Source organism: Grampus griseus, assembly GCF_964374135.1.
Source record: "Grampus griseus genome assembly, chromosome: 2".
NCBI classification, from domain to species: Eukaryota; Metazoa; Chordata; class Mammalia; order Artiodactyla; family Delphinidae; genus Grampus; species Grampus griseus.
The window spans coordinates 173,286,606-173,310,855 of NC_139018.1; the positions used below are offsets into that span (position 1 = coordinate 173,286,606).

The 24,250-nt window shown below is 39.1% G+C and overlaps 1 protein-coding gene across 3 annotated transcripts in view; it reads left to right on the forward strand.

Moving 5' to 3' along the window:
* The window catches only part of EPC1 (enhancer of polycomb homolog 1), a 95,200-nt gene extending 71,219 nt beyond the window's left edge, over positions 1 to 23,981 (forward strand). For 2 of the 3 annotated variants that reach the window (XM_082647687.1, XM_082647685.1), the window contains exons 3-15: positions 5,188 to 5,333; positions 5,739 to 5,945; positions 6,322 to 6,470; positions 7,376 to 7,535; positions 8,544 to 8,720; positions 8,808 to 8,897; positions 8,980 to 9,128; positions 10,702 to 11,054; positions 18,862 to 18,980; positions 19,061 to 19,147; positions 19,976 to 20,117; positions 20,227 to 20,590; positions 22,611 to 23,981. In XM_082647687.1, coding sequence (XP_082503813.1) covers positions 5,188 to 5,333; positions 5,739 to 5,945; positions 6,322 to 6,470; positions 7,376 to 7,535; positions 8,544 to 8,720; positions 8,808 to 8,897; positions 8,980 to 9,128; positions 10,702 to 11,054; positions 18,862 to 18,980; positions 19,061 to 19,147; positions 19,976 to 20,117; positions 20,227 to 20,590; positions 22,611 to 22,683 — 2,216 coding nt within the window. In that variant the 3' untranslated portion in view covers positions 22,684 to 23,981. The remainder of the gene's footprint in view (positions 1 to 5,187; positions 5,334 to 5,738; positions 5,946 to 6,321; positions 6,471 to 7,375; positions 7,536 to 8,543; positions 8,721 to 8,807; positions 8,898 to 8,979; positions 9,129 to 10,701; positions 11,055 to 18,861; positions 18,981 to 19,060; positions 19,148 to 19,975; positions 20,118 to 20,226; positions 20,591 to 22,610) is intronic. The other variant, XM_082647686.1, reaches the window with a different exon arrangement.
* Positions 23,982 to 24,250: the final 269 nt, after the last annotated feature.

Consider the following 24,250-nt stretch of genomic DNA (forward strand, 5'->3'; position numbering starts at 1 on the left):
TTTAACAGGCTTAGGAAAGAGAGCATAATTTTCTCCTATCAGAGCTGTAAAGGAAGAAACCTGTATTAAAACCGTCATCCCCTTCTTATAGTTCCAAACTGTGGTTACTTTTCTAAACTATTTCAGAGTGCTATTCAGCATCTCCTGCTCCACAGGGTCTTAATGCTGTTTCTCTTTTGATTGGTGATCTGGAAGCCTTCTAGATTGTACAGCTAGGACTTCTCCTTTCCTATTCATACTGGCAGAAAGGACAAAAACAGTTCTGACCAGGATAGGCAGGAACAATTCTCTCTCCCCCTTCCCCTTTGCACTCGGGTCTCAAGGTTCTCTCCTGTTAATCCTCAAAGGAAATCTTTTTTATCAGGCAGTCTTGGTGTGTATTTGAATACGTATACATGTGTGTGTAGATACAGATCTGTGCATTTCCGGTTCTGTCCACTGGTAGAGCCAAGAAGCAAAAAATACTCAGTAGCAATAAGCACACCTAGCACCTATTCCCTGATCTGTTCCCTGCTAAATAGGGCCAAGAATATGCAGAGAAATGGCTGATCCCAGGGCTGGGGCAGGATAAGTACAAGATAACCCTGGAACATCTTGTTATGCCAGAAATTAAGAACTCACAAAAATGGCAGAGGCATATTCCACTGGCTAATTTAGGGACATTTTAAGCAGTGAAATAGTTGGGTACAGTGAACGACTTACAAACATGGAAAAAGTAGGAATTCATTATCACCACACTGGTAATAAGCCGTGCTAAATGGGGCCTTATTACTATGACCAGAAGTGTAGTCTCGTGGTTTTACAGTACAGAATGTCAAGAGCTGAACGGTGCTGTGCGAAGAGACTGCTGGAGAATCACCTTCGCACTAAGTGCGACCGAGATTGAGCCACACGAGAATCGCCAGTGTGTGCTCTCTGTAAGGGGAAATTCTCATGAGGGTCAGGACATTTCCATGGCCTTAAACTCTCCCCACAAACTGCTCATTAGTTACGGCGGCAGGTGGGGGCGGCAGTTATACGGTGGGGTAATGGGGCAATATCTTGACTGGTGGTCACAGTTACCACCACTTATGAGAAACAGATGAACATCATGTGCCTCTAGGTGTGAGACCCTGGGAAGGACTAAGAATAAAGTCGAGTGGTGTGGCAGCTAAGAGAGTATAACCTAATCACAGTGGGGAAAATCCCATAGACACAGAGTGAGCAACCTGCTAGTAGTGGGAATGGTAATACTCCTGAAACAGACATCATCAGTGTCCTAAAAGACAGCGAAAGGCTGTGGAAATGTTCCAAAGTAAAGGAGGCTAAAGAGACGTCAGGAAAAATAATACCTGATCCCAGAGTGGTCGTGTACTGTAGTGGGAAATGTTATGAATTATTGGATCAGCTGGCAAAAGTGGAATATAAAGTTGATGACTGTACTGTGATTATGTGGAAACACACTCTGAAGTATTTAGCAGGAAAGAGCCATTATGAAGGTAATTTACCCTCTGGTGGCTCAAAATAGTGTGTGTGGGGTGTGTGCGGTGTGTGTGTGTGTATACACATGGAGGGGGAGAGGACACACACATGCAAGTGACAAAGCAAATGGAGTACAATTTTAACAGCAGGTGAATCTGGGTAAAGGATATGCAGGTGTCCCTTGTGCTGTTTTTATTTGGAGGCTTTTATAAGTTTGAATTTATTTATAAATGAAAAGATTTTTAAAAAACAGATCTTTATAGAGCCTCCTTTTGTTTATTACCTCTCAGAACAGGTGTGTCCTTTCTTTATGCCCTGAATCTGAAAGATTACATTTTCTCCTTCCCTTTCCCCATTATTCTTCTGGTTTTACTTTCTCACAGATAAAATCTATAGCATCAACCAACCGTGCAGATATAGCAGAACTTTAACTACAAAGGACTTCCTAGGTAGGATTTCAAATCTTTCAGATCTGGGATTCTCTGTTTACTGTCCCCAGGTACATTCTAGAAGTGACTCAGTAGTTTATAAATATAAAGAAGTTGGAGAATTTCATGATCTAGCTAGCCAGTGATCGCTTTTGTCTTCTTAGGTCCAAGCAAGGATGTCAAATACCTACCACCGCACAGTAAATACCACTATTACGATGGTCTTTTCTGCTGCCCAGAATTTATTCCAGGGTCTTTGCAAGTAGCTGTTACCAGTCACGGGGAGCTAGTGCTTGAGCGGAAACCTGTGTGCCCTCCCTGCTGTGGGAGGTTTCTCCTCAGCCTCGAATACTGTGCCTTCTTTTCCATCAGGAGTTCTATTCTGTTCCCAGTCTACGTTTTGTGCCATTTTGGGGACCCAAATACCCTTTCACTATTTGCTTCCTGTAATTTAAAAATGCTGCTTGGAGTTATGGACATACCTACCTGTGCACACTTAGTATGAGCTGTAATATGGCATTTGTTACATAGACTTTTGTATGCATTTCACCTTTACTACTGGACTCTTAAGCACAGTGGTTTGTACCACTTTGTATCTCCTTTAAAATAATCTAATCAATTTACGTGTACTGTTGTGTTCTTTTTATTAGGTTTATTTTCTATAGAATTTTCTCCTCCATCTCTATAGAATACTGTATTTTGTTTACCTGTATACATATCTGGGTTTATCTCTAGCAGAATGTTTTAAACAGAGTCAGCTTCTACTGTATGTCTCCCATAGTTAACAATTATTGGCTAACTAGGGCTTACTGTAATTGGTAGAACTCAATTAGAAGAGGCAACTCATTTGCCTGTTTCTCTTTAGACCTTGTTTTTTGCACTCAGTAACATGGCCCAGGAAATTTGAAGATATTCCTGTTTCTAGAACCATGATGCATATATGTTACATTTTTTTTTTTTTTTTTTTTTTTGCGGTACGCGGGCCTCTCACTGTTGTGGCCTCTCCCATTGCGGAGCACAGGCTACGGACGCGCAGGCTCCGCGGCCATGGCTCACGGGCCCAGCCGCTCCGCGGCATGTGGGATCTTCCCGGACCGGGGCACGAACCCATGTCCCCTGCATCGGCAGGCGGACTCTTAACCACTGCGCCACCAGGGATGCCCCATATGTTACATCTTTATCAGCTGCAGCTGAGCTGTCAGTTGGACATTTGGCTGAAGCCAAATTACACTTCAATCATTGGCTGTGGTTTTTTGGTCAAATGAAATCCTAAAGTGAGATTTTACATGTTAGCTTTTCTCTAGGGTTTTAATATTTTATATCTGAACAAGATTTGGTTCTCCTCATATTTGAAGGTCTTAGATGTGTTTGCATTAACTAAAGAAAAGCTTCTGGCACAGGCAAGAGCAGCCTCTCAGGCACTTGGTCACTTCAGTGGCAAAGACATAGAGCTCCCTAGGGCGGGAATCTTCCTTTCCCATCGCCTTAATTTGTTGGATGTGACTTGTCATTGATGATATAAGGTATGCCAGGAGTATGTCAAGTGTATCTTGATAATGCATAAGTAAGGTGATACTAGGTAGGCTTGTTTAGTTTTTATGAATAATTAAGCTTTGTAAATGTGATTTGCTCTAAAAGAAAAATAAATTTTATAGTGGAGGGTGCCAAAGCAATGTATGAACGAGACCCTACACACGTATAAAGTACACCCTTAAGTAGGCAGAACACTGATAGTTGGGCCCTATCAGTTTGGCTTTTTGGATTATCTGGATCACCCTCTTTAATAGAACTTCCAGTGATGATGGAAATGTTTTTATAATCTGTAGCGTCTGGTAACAGCAGTAACCACTAGCCACATGTAATACTTAGCACTTGAAATGTGGCTACTGAATTTTGCATTAAGTTAATTTAAATCTAATTGGTCATACGTGGCTAGTGGTTACTCCACAGATGTGGATTTTTTTGGTTAGGGACAAAACAACAAGTGTGTTTAATCCAACAGTTGGGTTTTTTTTGGTTTTTTTTTTTTTGCGGCACGCGGGCCTCTCACTGTTGTGGCCTCTCCCTTTGCGGAGCACAGGCTCCGGATGCGCAGGCTCAGCGGCCATGGCTCACGGGCCCAGCCGCCCCGCGGCATGTGGGATCTTCCCGGACCGGGGCACGAACCCGTGTCCCCTGCATTGGCAGGCGGACTCTCAACCACTGCGCCACTAGGGAAGCCCATTAATCCAACAGTTTTAAACCACTTGGGAATCTCCAAAATCTCTGTTTACATTGCAACAGCAAACAGAATTAGATGGTGGAAAATCATTGAAGGGCTGATGGTGCAGGAAACATGGGTGCAGAGAGGGTAACTTATAGATATTTTTATGAAGGATCTGAATGTTCATTTATTTTAATTAGGAATGTTACAGAAGTGTGATACAGGTCAAAATGAAAATGAAGCATAACGTTATAGTTGCACAAATAATTCGTTGGGTTCCTATGGGCCAGATACTGTGTCAGTCTTGAAGCAGGGATGGCACATGTGGGGCAGGCAGGGTCCCCCCCCCCTTGTTCCTGTCACAGATGTCACCACGCTGACTGCAGATGTTTTCAGGGTTTTTTCCCACTTGAATAGAGTCAATATCCAAATGCTTTTCAGTAGAGTACTGCGTGCAGAGTTGGTGTACAAGATGAACATGTTTACTGCCTCTGCACTGACGTACAGAGATGGATAAGACACAGTGCTTCCTCTCTGGGAGATCAAGCACATTCGAGTGCTTAACAAATAAGATTGTAAAGTAAAAAGGGGAGTGATCTAGAACAGGCTTTTTTTTTTTAAATTATTTGTTTATTTATTTAAATTTGGCTGTGTTGGGTCTTCGTTGCTGTGCGCGGGCTTTCTCTAGTTGTGGCGAGCGGGGCTACTCTCTGTTGTGGTGCACGGGCTTCTCATTGCGGTGGCTTCTCTTGCTGCAGAGCACGGGCTCCAGGCGCCTGGGCTTCAGTAGTTGTGGCATGTGGGCTCAGTAGTTGTGGTGCACAGGCTTAGCTGCTCTGCGGCACGTGGGATCTTCCGGGACCAGGGCTTGAACCCGTGTCCCCTGCATTGGCAGGCGGATTCTTAACCGCTGCGCCACGAGCGAAGTCCCTTCTTTCTTAAACTTTAAGTGTGGGAAGCTTAGATTGTTTGTGAGTCTGAAAACACAGTCTTTCAAAACTCTTTCCTGTTTCTTTAGAGATTGTCCAGACACCCGCGAGAGGCTTTGCCCGTGTGTTCACACAGTAAACGGTTGCTTGTGGTTTTTTCTGTCAGCTTTTAGTTTGGATGCTGAGCAGCCCGATTACGATTTGGATTCGGAAGATGAAGTCTTTGTGAATAAACTGAAGAAGAAAATGGACATCTGCCCACTGCAGTTTGAGGAGATGATTGACCGTCTAGAAAAAGGCAGTGGTCAGCAGGTACAGCTTCATTGTATATATATTAAGTGTGTGTATATGTCTATATAAATCTCTCTTCCATATGGAAACAGTGTAATGCTGGGGAGAGGGTAAGCAAGCAGGCTCCGGACAAGCATGAGTTCATGTCTTACCTCTGCCCGTTACTGGCCTGTGTAATATTCAGCATGTTTAAATTTCTCTGTGCCTCTCTTTCCCCATCTGTAAAATAGATGGATAAACATTGCAGGATTGTTGCAAAAATTAAATAATTTATATACAGCATCTAGCTCATGGTCTGACATGTACAAGGTGCTCAGCATGTCTGTTGTTACTGCTGTTGTTTTGATTATTGTCATTTAAATTTGCAGGTACTTTTGAGCCTTTTATTTGTATTATGTGAAAATGACGTAATGATTTTACATTTAGCCAGTCAGCCTGCAGGAAGCCAAACTACTGCTGAAAGAAGACGATGAGTTAATTAGGGACGTTCACGAGCACTGGGTCAGACGGAGAAGAGACTGCCGAGGGCCGGCCCTCATCCCAGCAGTGAAACAAGAGAAGCGGGATGGCTCCAGCACAAATGACCCTTACGTGGCCTTTAGAAGACGTACCGAAAAAATGCAGACTCGAAAAGTAAGAGAACCTGGGGAAATTCTGTAGTAATGTTTTTGATGTAAGAAAATTTATTTATAATTATCAGTATCTCAGTATCTGAAGGCTGTGTTTTAATTTGTGTTTAGACAGACTTTCTATATATTGTAATGAAAAATATTAATTTAAAATGTCAGCCTTAAAATTCATTAGAGTTATTAATGATATATTTTAATGTTAATCCATTAAAAACCATATTCAAAATTGATTTCCTGGTAAACCGTGTTCCATTTCAGTGTCTTTAAATTCTAATCTCACCCTTCAAATAAATATATTCTTATATATCACTAGCTATACTCAGAATGCCAGTAGTCAGAAATGCTTATTGACATTAAACAAAGCAAATTCACATTTACAGAATCGTAAAAATGATGAAGCCTCTTATGAAAAAATGCTTAAGCTGCGTCGAGATCTGAGTCGGGCTGTTACTATTCTAGAGATGATAAAAAGAAGAGAAAAGAGTAAAAGGGAGCTATTGCACTTAACACTGGAAATTATGGAAAAGAGGTAAAGTGTATTTTAATAGCATTAGCAGCGTGGTGCCATTAGAATTTTGTGTAGAGTTAATTTATGTCCTAAGCAATTATCTGTAACTCCAGAAATATATTCTTTTAATAATAGAGACTACTGAACTGTGTGCTGTGGCATGCTTTGCATATTTTACATACGTCCCTCTCCTTATTTTCACTTCTAACGTGACTGGGTTCAGTCACTTTAAGGTTTACTGAAGTCATGCCAGGTATTTACGTCTTGGAGTCATATTCTTTTGCCCTTACTTGAGTTGTGTGCAGGGCTGTGAGGGAGAGAACATTTGTCACTTCTAAAGCTTTTATTTTATTTACTAGATGGTACTGAATTTTTTCTTAACACTTAACTGAGCTTTTTAACAGGGAAGTATAAAAAGGGGAGAGGGCAAGGCCCATAATCTTAACACTCAGGTAATCCTTTAGCAGGGAGCACAGTGAAAACTTCAAGCCTCACTCCCCTATTTCGTAGTCCCTACTCCCAAAGAAAACCACTAATCAGTTTATTGTGATTCATTTCAGAAAAGTTAGTTTCATAGCACAGGCAACTCAAATTAGCAGAAAGTTCCTCCGTACCATTTTAGGCATGAATTTCAACATCTCCACCGAATCTTTCGCCAAAATTGCTATGTTAAGATTTAAACCTTTGTTTTCTTTCCCACAGTTACCTATTAATGGTGCCAAGATAAAGCTATAAGCCAAAAAGCAAAAGAAAGAATAGGAATTATGTAATCTTTAGTTTTAATAAGCATTCAGCAAATAGTTTACCTGTAATGTTACCTTAGGTCTAATCAGGATTTATAGTTATAGCTCAGTTAGTTATTAGTCGTCACGAGGATGAGTACTTCCTGAACTAACGTTTTCAACTTCCTTTCTTTGCCATTTCAGATATAGTCTGGGTGACTACAGTGGCGAGATCGTGTCTGAGGTCATGGCGCAGAGACAGCCCATGAAACCTGCTTACTCCATCCCCGTTGTCCCCCTCACCAACAGCGGCCAGTTCAAACACCAGGAAGCCATGGACGTGAAGGAGTTTAAAGCTAATAAGGTGATAAAAATTTCTGTGGGCGGTAGTAGCTGATAATGTTGAGTGGTATTTTATCACTAGATTCAGAGTGAAAAAGAAAAAATATGTATATAAACTCTACCGTGAAAGCCAGCTTTTGGTTTAAGACTGGCCTTTAGATATAGCAGTAGAACTTGTAAAGAGAGATACCTTATAGTTGAATAATTAACTTTTCTTTAAAAACCGTAATGCCATAAACTGCATAAATCTTGGTATAAATATTTATGTCAGCCGTGATACCTGCCATAATCTTTTTCTTCCTAACAAATATCATTTCTGCCTCTGATCTTTCTTGCCTGTTGCCTGTACCTCAAATTCATACCTCTCCTAGCCTCTGCCCTCACCTGCCATACACATTTCTAACATGCACTGTGTTCATTGCTCTGTCACTCTTGCCTCTGTGTTTTATTCCCGTGTTGTTTCCCTATATAATGATTTCATATCTTTATCCTCTAAAACTGCTCGCAATTCTCTCTCATTGTTTAGCTAGCAAGTCCTTACTACTCTTTATTTTTTTAATATCTCAGCATTATGGATTTATTTTTCACTATGTTAACAGTTATCTGAAGTTTGCTTTGTGTATATGTTTCATTATTACTTTGCCAATATTGATTTGTTAATTCTTTAGAATAAAGACTAGACATCCCTTTTTAAAAATGCTCCCCTAGAATTTTCATAGAAAACTAAGAAACAGACACAGGAGCCAGCAGTAAATACTAATTGTTGTTCAAGGATTTCAGCAGCTGGAGAACTTCTGTTCTCTTCTTTTACTTGATTATGATTATGTTTAGGTTGTAGAAACATATTCCTGTTTTCACAGAGACCAACCTCTAAGACTTTACAATAGAAGATGACAGAATGTTAAGGGTCTTGTATCTCTTATGAGTGGGAATGCCTTCATTTTAGCAGTAAACTTATTTTTAAAACTCCCCCCAAACTTTCAGTTTGTTGAACATGGTTTCTAGTGTGTAATTCATGACTGTATTGCAGCAAGATAAGGCCGAGCTTATCCGACCTAAGCGTAAATATGAAAAGAAGCCCAAAGTCTTACCTTCGTCTGCTGCCGCCACTCCTCAGCAGGCCGGCCCCGCCGCGCTGCCTGGCTTCAGCGCTAAAGACCTGAACCAGTATGACTTTCCCAGCTCGGACGAAGAGCCTCTCTCCCAGGTCAGTGTAAGCATTTCTGATTTCTCATGAACACACACGAGGAATGTGGGAAGGCACATGTTCTGACGCACTTCCTTTTATTTAAAGGTTCTGTCTGGCTCTTCGGAAGCTGAGGAAGAGAATGACCCCGATGGTCCTTTTGCTTTCCGTAGGAAGGCAGGCTGTCAGTACTATGCTGTAAGTTTCGGGTTCTCTTTTTAAGTAACAGACTGTTCACCTGGAGCCGACAAAAAAAATAATCCAGATTTTTCTTTTTAAGCCTCACTTAGACCAAACTGGCAACTGGCCTTGGACTAGTCCTAGCGACGGAGGATTAGGGGATGTGCGATACCGCTACTGCTTGACCACCCTGACCGTGCCCCAGAGGTGTATCGGATTTGCACGAAGACGGGTTGGGCGCGGTGGAAGGTAAGGCACTTCTGTGTTCCTAGCAGAGGGATGTTTTAGATGGTGGGCAATGGGATCTAAAGCTTAAAGTGAGGTGGTCCTTCTAAAGAGCTCGTTTTGTTCCTGTCTGCTATTCTTAACTGATTTTTTTGACTGAGATACTTCACCATTTTGTTACCTGTTTCTTATACAACCGTAGCTTTTAATGCATAACTAATGGTTCCCTAACGGATCTGCTTTTCTTCCCAAGATCGAAAGCCTCCGAGATAGATGAAGGCAAGTGTAAACCAGGATTACAAAAAATCGTTTTAGGAGTTCTGAGAGATATTGAGAAAAAGGATTAAATAAGCTCAGAAGTGTCATATAACTGGTACACTGAGTTAACTCGCCAGTGGAAAGGCTCCAGGGCCCATGCAGGACCTGATCTTTGTTTAGACCTGATAGAGCCCTTCATACTCTGGGTGCCTTTATGTGTGAAGTTGTGTGTGGGAGGGGGGAGGAGTTGCAGAACACATGAAAGGGAAGGAAAAGAAAGGCACTCGTATAATATTAGTGAAAAAAAATTAAAAGGCAAAACAGGTAAATCATCAAGGTGCTTTGAGGAAGAAAGCTAAGGGTATAATTTACAGTCAGTTAATGACTTATACACATTTCTTTCATTTTTGAATCTTTTTTTTTGTTTTTTGGTTTTTTTTTTGCGGTACGCGGGCCTCTCACGGTTGTGGCCTCTCCCGTTGCGGAGCACAGGCTCCAGACACACAGGCTCAGCGGCCATGGCTCATGGGCCCAGCTGCTCCGCGGCATGTGGGATCTTCCCGGACTGGGACACAAACCCGCATCCCCTACATTGGCAGGCGGACTCAACCACTGCGCCACCAGGGAAGCTCTCATTTTTGAATCTTGATTGCAGTTATTATCACTTCACCGTTAGTTTAGAATTATCCAGTCACTAAAATACATTTTATTAAGTGCTTTTTCAACCCCATCATTATGTTTACATCATAGTAGTGAAAATTCTCTACATTGGCTATATTTTATTTGATACTAGCATGAGTCAGTGTTAACATCCTAAGATGGAATCATTTATAAGGTTTATATAAATAAAATGAAAATATATCCTCTCGAGTGGTAGCTTCAAATATTTTGTCTATAAAAAATTTTAATAGTGTAAAATATCCAAAGATCACATACCTTTTACTGCTTTTCTCCTACCCACCCCCTCGGAAAAAAAAAATGAAGTTTTGCTTAAATAAAGAACAGATATGTTAGCAATATTTCATGAATGTTTTGGTGCTTTATAATGGAAGTGAAAAGTCAAATTCGCTTGTATGCAGTAAAGCCAAATGTAGAACTGTTAGAAGACTCCAGCTGTGTAAGATGGGTCGTATACCTTATTCTCTAAGGCGGATTACTTTCTTCTTTAATCGAATCATTATAAAGTGAAAGAACCTTAACAGAAATTGAGATTTTAGCCCATAGAGCCAAATAACGAAGTAATCAAATTTATAGCTCTTAAATGTTCAGTATGAGGTGGCTTTGGGGGACTTGGGGGAATAGCTGTTTTACATGTCTGTTTGTGCCTTATTTTTAACAGGGTCTTACTGGACAGAGCTCACTCGGACTATGACAGCATGTTTCGCCATCTGGATTTGGAAATGCTTTCCTCACCACAACATTCTCCAGTCAATCAGATTGCCAATACCTCAGAAACAAATACCTCGGACAAATCTTTCTCTAAAGACCTCAGTCAGATACTAGTCAATATCAAATCATGTAGATGGCGGCATTTTAGGCCTCGGACACCATCCCTACGTGACAGTGACAGTGATGGAGTCTCCTGTAGAAAATGGTATCGGAGTGTAAGTCGAACAGCAGCAGCACAGCCCGGGACCCAGACATGCAGCGCCTCTGCGCAGAGTAAAAGCGGCAGTGGCTCAGCGCACTTTGGTATGTTCATTCGTTACGACGTGCGTTTCTGTAGAAGCACCGGGTTCATCAGTTTTTGGAATATGTGGTCTATTATACTTAAAGCTAAAAGTCCTTTTCTCTTAAAATAGAACTTGTTAAAAATCAAGGTTTAAGTATTTATTTGAGTCCTGATTGTACGTGTGTCTTCATTTAAACATTTCCACATACGTAAGATGTTTACTGCTATTTAACATATAATATTTGTTTCCTGGATATACTTTGTGAACTGCCAACCAAGACCCAACTATTATGTTTCAAATAATAAAAAAAGAAAATGGACCATAAGTTGATAGTGTTTTATATTTGGACACTTTTCTGGTCTTTTACTTAGACTGCTTTAAAGTAAGCCAGCAAGTCGATAGATATACAAGCTTTCTGTGCTTACACATTCATTCAGAATAACTTGTAAGAGGGAAGCTAATTTTTCAAAGAACAACGTTTGTGTAAGGATTATTTTAATAATTTTGGAAACATTTTCAGGTAATACCTACTTTAGCATTAGGCCTACATTGTGAAATGTGTCTAAAATAAATGCCATCTACTTAAAATATTCTTCAAAGTTTAGTTTTCTGTTTTAAAGCAAATATCTGTTGCTTGAGGCTTGTAGATTATAGAAATTCACTGTTAAAATTGTCATACAGATTTTTATAAAGATGTTTATTCTGTCCCCCTAATTATCTGGTAAGGCTACAGTTAAACCTAATAAATATGAAAATGTGCTTCTTATTCTTGAAGACCTTCAGAAAAGGTTCCATAAACTAATTTACTTTGTGTTTAGAAATAAAGTACTTCTGCGGAGCGGAAGTCGTTCAACTCATAAGAAAAATAATAACATTTCAGAAATCAAGTAGAAGATAATCTAACTTAGTCTGAGGCCTACCTAACAGATTATTTATAATCCCATTAATTTCAGAGTCTATATCATGAAGAGTCAGTTTCTCTCTGCTTTTATAGTCTTAAAAATCAAAATGAAGAATTTTTCAGTATGAAGGAGGACATATATTGGTGTGAGTGTAGAGATTTTAATAGTATAAACTTGTAATATGTTTCCCTGATAAAGATTTTTCAGTTGTTTAAAATTCTTTTGAGACTAGACGTAGAAAATTGGCTTGTTCTGTCAATTCCTCGTCTTCTCCACCTCTTAAAATAAAGTCATATAACTATCCTAAGGCTCTTACAGTGATTTTTTTTAATGTAAATTGTTTGCCATACTACCTAAGTAAGCGTTGATACTGTAAAACTTACTTGATTTGTGTTTGCCGAAGCATATTAAAAGGTGAACATGGAACAGTAGTATTACCAAAAGTATAGCTGGAAAAAATCTTTAATAACCGTATAATTTTCTTTTTAATCATTTCCTTCCCCTGTATATGTGATAAAATTAAATGGGTTTATCAATTTTTTCCTGTTGCATCTGATTGTTTTCAATTTTCCCTTAAATTTTACCAGATCTTCCTGTATAGTTAGAGAATAGATACCTGCAGGTTGCTTTAGGGCAGTGCTTCATTCTTTCATGTTTGTGGATATTCCAGAAACCTAAAGCTTTTCTCTTTGTGCTCTATAAAGTATGTAACAGTGGACTCATATCATGTGTAGCTTTAACTTAAGGGAATTCAGCTATAGGCCCCTGGGGAAAAAATTAAAATTTTAGCAGTTCAGATATTATACAGGATTCTAAATAGAGTTGAACTAAAAGAGTGAGCCACGCTGGGAGCGGGAGAAGTGAGTCTATTACTGTTCCTCTTGCAGCGTCAGTGCCTGCATTGCTGCCTCGCTCTGTTAAGCATCTCATCTTGTCGATGTAATTGTAGTTTTAAAGATTTTTTTTTTCATTTGGTGTAGCCCCCAGATACAAACCAAACTGCTCCGTCTGGCATTCAGCCACAGAAACTCTGATCTAGCGTGATGCCAAAGGAAACGCGGCTGTGTCGGGCTTGTTGAAAGGAGGAGATGGACCCGTCGTGGTACACGCTAAAGGAATTTTTAAGGCTTAATTTTTACCACACTGACTTTAGAACTTAACCAGTCATTATATGACCTACGAGTCAGCTGATATACTTGCCTGCCGCCTAAGCCAAATATGTGGGTTTTGATTTAGCCATTTTTGATTATTCTATCATTGTTTTAAACATTAATATTTATGTGTATGCTGTGACATAGTGATGCCCTCTGGACTGATTGTCCCTTTTCTAAATAAGCCTCTCTAAGGGCCTGTTCTCACTTTGAAATAGGAAATTCGAATGAGGCCGTCAGGAGCCATGTTTTTGGTAAAGGCCTGAGTTCTAACACGCCAGCTTTCGTAGCCTCTGTGTCAGCTGCTGCTTGGAGTCTTTTTTGCTTGCTTCCCTGTCTTGACCATTTTGCAGAGTTGTGCAGTCAGACCAGTAGCCTGGTTAGTCAGTGCTAGAGTGCTTGGGCCTCTGGGTACTGTACAGCAGAATGTCACAGTGTTAGAATTTTTAGGACTGGATTTTAGTACGTAAGGATAAATTGTGTATTTTAAATAATCTTTAGTTAATATGTGATTTGGACAGTTTCCAAATACATTTTTCTATTTTTTTTTTATGTACAAAAATATCTTTGGGGAATTCCCAGGCAGTTCAGTAGTTAGGACTTTGCACTCTCTCCCTGCCGAGGGCCCGGGTTCAATCCCTGCTCGGGGAAGTTAAATCCCACAAGCTGGGCAGTGCAGCCAAAAGAGAAAAGAAAAAAAAAAACTTTATTAAAAAAATCTTTGAAAGCTTAGTGTTTGTTCAGTGACTAAGTATTCATTTGCATGTGTTTGAGGGGATATCAGATTCAGAATTAATATCTTTTTTCATAATTAGGAAGGACTCTGTAATTCAGAAAGACTGAAAACAGAAAAGTGATTTTTTTTTTTTCCAGAAAAGTGATTTTAAAACCATTATATGTTCAGGATTTGAATTCCTAGTTCCCAGTGAAATTTCATCAGCATTTTAAGTCATTTTTCCAAACTCCCATATCTACAGTATAGATTTGTATTATTTTCATAAGTCAATAAGAAATTGTAGCAAGAATGATAGGTTCTAATAAGTCTCAACATCTGTAGCTTACTCAGCAGTGCGGTTTACTTCTATTTGTAGCATAAATTTTTAAAACATTTTTATTGGAGTGTATAGTTGATTAACAATGTTGTGTTAGTTTCTGCTGTACAGCAAAGTGACTCAGTTATACATATACATATATCTACTCTTTTTTTTTTTTTTTTTTTTTTTGCCGTTCGCGGGCCTCTCACTGTTGTGGCCTCTCCCGTTGCGGAGCACAGGCTCCGGACGCACAGGCTCAGCGGCCATGGCTCACGGGCCCAGCCGCTCCGCGGCATGTGGGATCTTCCCGGACCGGGGCACGAACCCGTGTCCCCTGCATCAGCAGGCAGACTCTAAACCACTGCGCCACCAGGGAAGCCCCTATCTATTCTTTCTTAGATGCTTTTCCCATATAGGTCATTACAGAGTATTGAGAAGAGTTCCCTGTGCTCTACAGCAGGTCCTTATTAGTTAGCATAAAATTTTAATATTACGGTAAAAAAGGAACTCTAGATTTGAACACTGAAGATTTTCGTTGTTAGATTTTGTAGATTTGTGGGACCTTATCCTTACCTGGATGTGTTTCAAAACTCAGAATTACTTCCTCAGCAGATTCTGGAGTAACACCCATAGTGAAATACATTAATAGTTCTACAGTCGTGTACTGAAGTGCGAGAATAGTCACACTCAGTGGAAAGTTTGACCACAAGTAACCTCACGTTCAAGATGTTTGCAGCCAAATGAATTCAGGTTTGGTCGTGTTTTGCCGTCATATGAATTACAACAAACTTTTGTTTTCAGATTGGATGTTTTAGGTAACTGATACGTGCTCACGAACCTCCAGTCTGTCAGTTCAGGCTCACTGATGAGGCGGTCGTACTGTAATACTGTCTGGAGTCATTTCAGCTTCTGTTTATTTCTTTATAGTTACCCTTCTCTCCTGTATTAAAGTAATTTTCTACCTGTGTACTGCTCAGAGAAATTTCTAATTGAGGAGTACCTTTTAAAGCAGGTGTTTGGGTTTTTTGGTTTTTTTTTTTTAACAAAATAAACATTTTGGTAATCTAGAATCCATCTTCTCAAACTGAATTTTCAAATTGTTTACTTTTTCCTAAGTACCTGTCACCTTCCTCCCCCCACAGCCCTGCCGCCCCCGGTCATTCCATTGATCTGCTCCAGCTACAGGAATGTGACTTAAAGGCCAGCAGGCTGAGCACTAGGCCATTCCTGGCGCTGGTGTACCTACTGCATGATAGGTCCTTGCATAGGACGTGGACTCGTAAAGTTTTAGATTATTTCATCTAAATTCCTACCCCAGAGGATTGTTAGAGGCTACCCACAGAGCGGTGGTTTCTGGCCTCTGCCTCGGCACCTCTAGGGACAGATTAAAATTCAGCAACTTTCTAGATCAGGTTATTCTGCAGTTGGGAGTCTTGTTTAGAAAGTTTGTCCATATATCGAGCAAAAGCTGCCTCCTTAAATTTAAATCCATAGGTCCTGTTTGCCCTTGGAAGCACACTGAGTGCGTTTTCTTGCTCTCCCACATCATAGTGTCCTCCAGATATTTGAAGTCCTGTCGTGCTCCTTCCCTGTTCTCAGCTTTTAATCTTGTCCCTCCCGTGACTCTGCTCCGCTCCCTAGACCCCTGTCTGTCAGATGCTCTATAGATGAGATTTCTTTTAAAGCATGATGCACACTGTTGGTACCTAAAACGTTTGATTATTTTTTGTAAATCATATTAAATCTGAAACAAACTTTTGTCTATTTCTTTTTATATTTAAAATCTCATTGGTTTGGGGGTAGTTTTATTTCCCCTTCCACTACTAAATATCTTTGTGACCTCGGATGAAAGTTTCTTCATCTCTAGTGTGAGATTATAGAAGGAAATCACCAAGAATCCCTCCTGATCTAAAATTTTTTGGTCCTTTGAAATGATTCTGATTCTAGGTCTGGTGATCTGTCCACAAAACCACCTTGTCCATCTTTATGTGAATTGCAAACTTGACTACCACACAATATCTGGAGGTAGACATACAACCTAAAAACTTTACCTTGATAGAGATACAGGGAAATATGCTCATTTTTGTTTATTTCCACTTAGCATTTGGTTAGACTTTGCTCAGTTTCCTGGGTAAGTAATAGTGCAAAACCCAGCTCAGATTTTATTTGCCCAAATTTACTGCCTTACCTTTGTCCAAGCTTTCCTACTCATTCATACAGCCTTTTGGATTGGAATTTTATTTCTCAGAAGAAGTATAAAATCTTAGCATCTCATGGCTTGAAAAGGACCTTAATGATGACCTAATTTAATCTCTTGTATTTCAGATGAACATACTGAGCCCCAAATGATTAAATAACTTGCTCAGGTGAACTCAGCCAGTTATGACAGAGCTGAGAATGAAAGAAAAATCGAGACCTCTTGGCCCCTAGACCCATGGTTTTTATTACCATCCTTCTAGCTTATGTTACTCTGTGCGTTTCTTCTAGAACATCTATCAGAAATGTCCAGGGGAAATTTTTATAACTAGACTCTGGAGTATAGAGATATGTAAGAAATAGGCTAACGTAGGGATCTCAATGAGCGTCAGTGATCTAAAATGTCAGTTGCATTTTTATTTCTAAATCTGTATTTGGAGGAAGTTAACAGTTGTTAAAAAAAAAGTGAAATTCACAAAACCCTCAGAGACTGAGGACTGAAATGTTGATATAAATAGGGAAAAAATATTTGGAAACTTTATTCAAATCGATTTCCAATTTAATATTGCCAATGTTTAAATTAAAACAAATACCAGCAGAATTCTGCAAAAGAATATTTTCATTCATATAAATGGAGTTTTGTATATAGATCTTTACAGTGAATGCTAAATTATTGTTTTCTAGATGTGTAATGACGTGACCTTCCAGAAATGGTCCTTTTTTTTTTTTCTTCTTCTTTTTTAAGTTTATTAATTATCTCCTACCAGGAAATTCAAGGTTTAGGCAACACACTTAAGCTTAGGAAATTAAAGTAGAAATCACAGAAACATATTAGCGAACCTGTCTAATAAATTAAGGATCTTTAGTTTTAAACAGTTGCTTTTATGGATTTTTTTCCAACATAGAGATATTATTTTAATTATAATCACTCTTTCAGGGCAGCTTTTTTTTTTTTTTTTCAAGTTCTGGTTTAACACGTTTCTGTTATATGGAAATGGTCACGTTGACAGAAAGTTTATGTCAGTATTTAGGGATTATCCTATTATCAATAAAAGCTTTTTCCGGTAGAATTCAGATCTGAGAATTACAAACATAGTAGGAAGAGAAACTCATCAAAGGACATATATCAACTAAACAGATTTGTAACACCCAAAATAAGAAAATGAAAAGTAGAATTTTTCCAACAAGAAATTATTTTTTGCCTTTGTAACCCAAGAAATTAGTTCAGCGCAAGTATAAAAGCCTGTGTAAATACTAATAACTTCTGAGGTTTTCTTAAACATTATTTCACAGTTTTCTGATGCGTTCAAAACGTGGTAGAATTTCTACTTAACATCTATCTAAGCATTTTGTAGGTGTCCTAGGCAGAAGCTGTATCCTGGGGGATAAAGATTCTTATGAGTTATAAGTGAAAATTGCAAAACTTGATGAAGTAATACTCTAAAGAAATTTTCAAAATGTCTTTAACTAAAGACAACAAATTAGCTGACAGTATTTTGAAAACATTAAACTTTAGATTGAGGAAATATGCATGATTTATAGATTCCCTAGTACCCAGGGATGCATGATAACCCTTTTTTTTCTGTTTTAAATAGTTCTTACGCAACCATCACAGGCTTCTTAAAAGAAGCCTTAAAGTCAGATGTTGTGATTGTATGTGCTTTTTTTTTTTCTTTTTTTTAAATTGGCAAAAAAAAAAAGGAAAAAGAAAAAGAAAAAGGTTTCCTTTTTAAAAACTGCACACACTTTTTGGGGGAGTAATAAATGAACATTTTTTTGTTTGTTTTTTTTAGAACTGAGCTCTCCATAGACAAACATAAGTAGCATAACACAGTGTCTTTCCTCAGACATCATTCTGTACAGTAAACCAACATAAACATCTCCGTTCTTATTGACTGGATTTTTTCCAGGTGGGTTAATTGGGTGGGGAAAATTAATTAACCTTTGGAGCCTCTTTTCTTCCTGTTAAACTTAAAGGATGGGTTCTTTAAAAAAAAAAAAGTAATAAACCAACAACCTTATATTTCATATGAAGGAAATCTTTGTAATGACTAAAATTAGAAAATATGTAGAACAATTAGTATTTCTACACAGAACTGCTAGGGATCATCTGAATGCATTGGGACAGTAGTATGAATAAACTAGAAACTAAATGGTGATTATCAGATTTCTTCTCAAGCTCAGTGCAAAGTTGAATTTCAAATAATGCGGATGAAAAAAGCTGGTATTACCTTTTACACTGTCTAGCACAAGTGTCACAGCTTACAAAAAGTAATGGTTTTGAAACTTGGGAAGTGAGCACTTCTCTTTCCTGTGTGCAGCTCGGAAAGTTTCATTTTGTTTTTCTTTAAACTCAAGCCACTCTCGTTAAGTGTGGTTATAAAAATGCTGAAATTTTCATTCGGAAGTGATCTTTAACAGGATGCTAAAATGCTTTAATTCTGCGCAAATTTTTTTTAAATGCTAAAATTTGTTTTCGTGTACTGTATGATGCGTGCGATAGCTGTGCCTTTTTGTAAAGTGTTTTCTCATTTTATGTTCAGCATTTACAGCCGAACAATACCAGCAACATCAGCAGCAGCTGGCACTCATGCAGAAACAGCAGCTTGCACAAATTCAGCAACAGCAAGCAAGTAGTAATTCCTCCACCACCACGTCACAGGTGAGGGATTTGTCTGTCTTATGATTATCCCTCATGGTTTCCCACCAGAGTTCATCTCTAATTACCAACTGTTGTCATAGAGCCTTGCATCTAACCAGCAGGAAAGTGGCTTTCACCTGAATCTACATCATAGCCATTCTGTACAGGGTTTAGAAAGAACGTTCCAGGTGAGTATAGAAGCTGTTGCCCTCTGCTATCTATTTTAAAAAGTAAAACTAAAAAGCATAGATGAGATGAAGACCCTGTCTTCAAGTCTGACCTGTAGTCTGTGAATGTACCTCTTTAATATACAACCCCACCCAGCTCTCTATGTGGAGAGTTTTAATTATTATTAAAATTTATGCTAAAATAACCTCTTTTACTATTAAATCACTTTTGAACTTAAAGCATGATAAATGTTTGCCACTTAAACATATTTAAGGCTTAACTAAAGGCTGAGATTCGTGTCTCTAAGCATCTTAGAGGAAAAATTCATTAAAAAAAATTCAAGACGCTTCTTAATTTCTAGGCTGAGTTAGAATGTGATGTTTTGTTCCTTCTGTTCCAAAGGGATAGTTATCTTACTGTCCCAAAGGTGCCTTTGGTCACGTGTGTATATGTATGTGTAAGTTAGATGAAGGAAGTTTTACATACTTATTCAGATTATATGAATTGATTCATTCATTGACTCATTCATTGCAAATCACGGAAATGTTTTACTAGCATATTTCGTGTCCAACACTTTGTGTTGGAGGTTTACTGTTTCCACCTTATAAAAGGTTTATTTTGGTAATTCCATATTATATATTGTCACATAAGAAGATCAAAATTCATAATCCTTGAGTTATAAGATGATTTGAACATTAATCCAATTTATGCCTGTCAGAGAGATGAAGATATTTCAGTGGTTTGCAACTTTCATTTATATTCAGACTGATTTTGGTAACCTGTGTAGCTTTAGTAATAATTTGAGACTAAGTGATGCTGATTAGATTTGTGTTGTATTTTCTTTTTAGGGTTTTGTTTCCAAGACTTTGGATTCTGCCAGTGCTCAATTTGCTGCTTCTGCTTTGGTGACATCAGAACAACTGATGGGATTCAAGATGAAGGAGGATGTGGTGCTTGGAATCGGGGTGAATGGCGTCCTTCCAGCCTCAGGTAAAAGGATAAAGACGTTTGAGGTGTTTTGATAGTGTTTGTAACGTATGTCTGTAGTAAACAAGGAGCAGAGTTGCGGTTGTTCAGCTGCTTCTTTCCTTTTCCCTAGGAGTATACAAGGGCTTACACCTCAGTAGTACTGCACCCCCGGCACTTGTCCACACGAGTCCGTCGACAGCAGGGCCAGCTTTGCTACAGCCTGCGAACGCGACACAGACGGCGGGTTCCCACAGTGCACCGAGTCACCCAGTGACTGCTGCCAGTTCTGCAACAACTCAGGTTCTGATTGGGAACAACATCCGATTAACTGTACCTTCATCAGTCGCCACTGTAAACTCTCTTGCCCCCATAAACGCACGACACATACCTAGGACTTTAAGTGCTGTCCCATCGTCTGCCTTAAAGCTGGCTGCCGCAGCAAACTGTCAAGTTTCCAAGGTCCCGTCTTCATCCGCCGTAGATGCAGTTCCACGGTGAGTAGTTATTTAAACCCAAAGTGTTTGAAAAATATGAAATCTGACTTAAATTCTGTGGCATTGCTCTCTACTTATTTCTTTGTGTTTTTTGCTCTTTTCCTTATATACATTAAAAATGTATAGATGAGAATTCCTTATTTATGTAAGAACTAAACAGATAAATGTTGTAATTCAATATTGCTGAGAATTTGAACTTTCAAGGGAGTATAGTGAATATTGCATGTATGATTGGGACATGACTTAGTATAATAAGAGCTTATAATAGTCTCACTCTTTATTTCACCTTTGGATCGAAGGAGTTCTCTTTAGAATGTTTCTCTTGCTTATGATTTCTTCCACAGCTTCTCACATAGAAGTGATAAAACCCGCCATGGCTAGTACACTAATTAAGCCTCTCTTAATAGTGTAAATAATGTGTAGGGTTACAGTATTCATGCCGGGTCAACTTTTAATCAGACCGTTATTTTCTATGCTAACTTGTTTTCTTAGGTTTCAGTAGACAGTTTAGAATGTTTGCTCAGGCTCTATTCTGTTTTAAATATTAACGGGAATTAAAATCTTGCTGTCTACTTGAGGGGAAACAAAAAGAGAAAGACAGGAGTTTTCAGTTGAGTTAGAAGATGAGCATAAAAGTGTGAAAAGTTAAATAATATTAATTGTAAGTAATAGGTAAAAATTGTTCTAGAGGTATCACAAAATATAATATGCTTGTCAAATTAGCACGTATAGAGTGTGGCTGTAATTTCCATATAAGAGATATTTTTTACACCAGGGATATTCTGGGAATGTTCTACCAAAAAAAAAAAAAATCAGATTTCATCTTGGCTGGGCAGAAGGGAGGAAGAAAAGAGTTGGGGAAATACGTATGTGTTTCAGAGGTTACCAAGTAACCTAGTTTGTCTAGAGATTTGGGAAGATTAGTGGTAGAGGTTGGAGTGGTTGGCGGCCGGACTGTGAGGCGTCTTGGCTGCCGCTCTGACGCGTAGACTTCCTCAGCTGGCAGTGGCCCAGGGCAGGAGCAGGCTTCGTAGCAACAGACTGCAGCTATTGGTTTCTGGACCCATGCATCCCTTCTGCTTCTGAACTTATTCTGCTTCTGAAGCACTGAGCACATCTGCTCAGTGCTTATCCATTCTTAATATTCTGGGTCTAGTCATAGGTAGCCAAACAACTATAGCTCTTACTTAAATATATAATACGTGGTTTTCATCACGACAGAATTATATAACCACGGGAGACTCGAAGTGTAAGGGAAACGTTCGCATCACTTACTTTAGCCCCTCTGTTTAAAGATGAGGGAACTGAGTTTGCAGGGCAGAAGTTGAGACACATGTAGAGAACAAACGTATGGACACCAAGGGGGGAAAGCCGTGGGGGGGTGGGGATGGTGGTGTGATGAATTGGGCGATTGGGACTGACATGTATACACTGATGTGTATAAAATGGATGACTAATAAGAACCTGCTGTAAAAAAAAGTAAGTAAGTAAGTAAGTAAATAAAGTAAGTAAGTAAGTAAGAACTGAGACCCAGAGGAGGAACTGAGCTCCCAGAGCACGTCAGCAGTCGAGGGGCAGGGGCAGCGGGGACCCTGGTCTTCTGATTGCTCAGCTCCACGTAGAGAAAAAACTTGGACTTAAAAGTCCTGACATAAATGACCTTCACTCACATTGTTCCTTTTTAAAACTCTTAGGAAAGGTTTAATAGAGGAAGAGATTGAAACTATAAACTGAAGCTTGGTTATTCTTTATGTGTTGGAACATCTAGCTTGCTTGGGTGCTACTACAGGTTTGTTGGTAATGTAGCTGACCATGGAGTGTGCAGCGGACCCAAGCCTGACTTCCGGTTGTGTGTTCCTAATAATAAACCGTAAAAGTTCAATTCCTCTACTTGCTATCCTGTCCCAAAAGAGTCAGATCTCTTTCTATTATTAAAAACATGTAAACTTTTTATTAGGAAGATCCTCTTGATTTGTTAGATTGATTGCAGATAAGTAATTTACGGAACTTTTTTCAACAGGGAAAATCACGAATCAGAAAAGCCAGCACTAAACAACATAGCAGACAATACAGTAGCGATGGAGGTGACGTAGCTTCCTCGGGATGGAGCCGCAGCCTGGGGACTTGATTAGGTGCTATGCATCAGTAGCATTTTGAATGCAAGGGATGATGGAATGCAGCACATGCGTTTCTGTGGCAGCTGTGGGGACTTGACAGCAATGCTCATCTCTCATGCTTCAATTTTTCTTTTCTTACTGTTAATAGGGAAAAAAATCAGCATCTGTAAATTAAGAATACAGCAGTTATCTGTACAGTACTGCATATTTGTAATACCCTGTATATATGTTACTTGAATACAGAGATGTCCATTTGTGATGCTTTGCACTTGGGGGTGGGGGGGAGGGAAATAAATTGCAACAAAGAGTGTGAGATGTGAGAGTGTGTGGAGATGGGGTGTCATCACATCATGTGCATGGTGCAGAACCTGCTGTTTTATCTATTTATTGTGCCGTGTTTACAGTTTTGTACACTGTACCTTCATTGGTTCCTGTGCTGTAGTAAATGTGTTAGGTAGCTGTGGACTCCTTGGTATTTTGTAAATGGTATAACATAACTTGGTTCCCCTCTGGGTCCCTGAGTTTTCTGTGTATCATGTGAAAAAAAATGGTGACATACATACAGAATTTTACAAAAAAAAAAAAGGCATCAGTTTTTAAAAAATGGGGAATGTACTGTTAAATGGGGATCTTCCTGGTCTACTATCATTAGGACAAGTAACGAGCTAAAAATGAAGTCTCTTGAATCTTCCCATCCCCACCTGCCCACAGAGCTGTGGGCAGTTTCTGGTACTTAAAGCACTAATGTTATGTTGCTGCTCTGCAAACAGCCCAGTAGTCCCATTTCCTTCCACACCAGAAAGTGTTAAATCAAGTATGCAAATGGAGTCCTTACAACTGGAGTTTATGTTGTCTTGCCCTTTTTTTAGCACAAGAAAAAAAATGTACTTTTTTATTGTCGAATTGTTTCAAAGACTTCATTCTTTACTTGTTCTTACAAAAAGGATATAAGGGAGAAGAATGCAGTAATTGCTGTACGTGTATCATCATTCCAGTTTCTAAAAACAGCCAGCCAGCTTTTTTCCTTCTAAGATTCTCCAGAAGGCTGCGAGGCCAGAACCACAAATATCGGGTGCCTTCCTTTGGAAATATTTGACCTCTCTTCTGTGAAGAGAATGGTACTTAACAGACTACTACTAGTGCTTTGTCAGTACCGAAGTCTGAATGCCCAGTCCAATGGCATACATTATCCTTAAGGTTTTTAATCCCACCTGGAAAAATTGTGATAGAATTCTCACAAAATAAACCCAGGGCATTACATGTTGACAAACTAATGTGTAGTGGTCGTTTGCTTTTCTTTTCAACCCAAGAACTTTTGTGTGACTTTAACTAAAATCATTCAGTAAAGGCGGGGGCAGGGCCGGTCATGGGAACGTGAGCAATTACTTTCCAGTTCATTTTTTTCAACAATTATTTATTGAATGATTACCCAGTATGCTTGGGACTGTTTTAGGTCCTACTACAGTGAAAAAATTTCCTGCCTTCATGGAATTTATAATTTCATTGAGTGATAAAAACAAGATGAAGATGTAAAATTTAAATT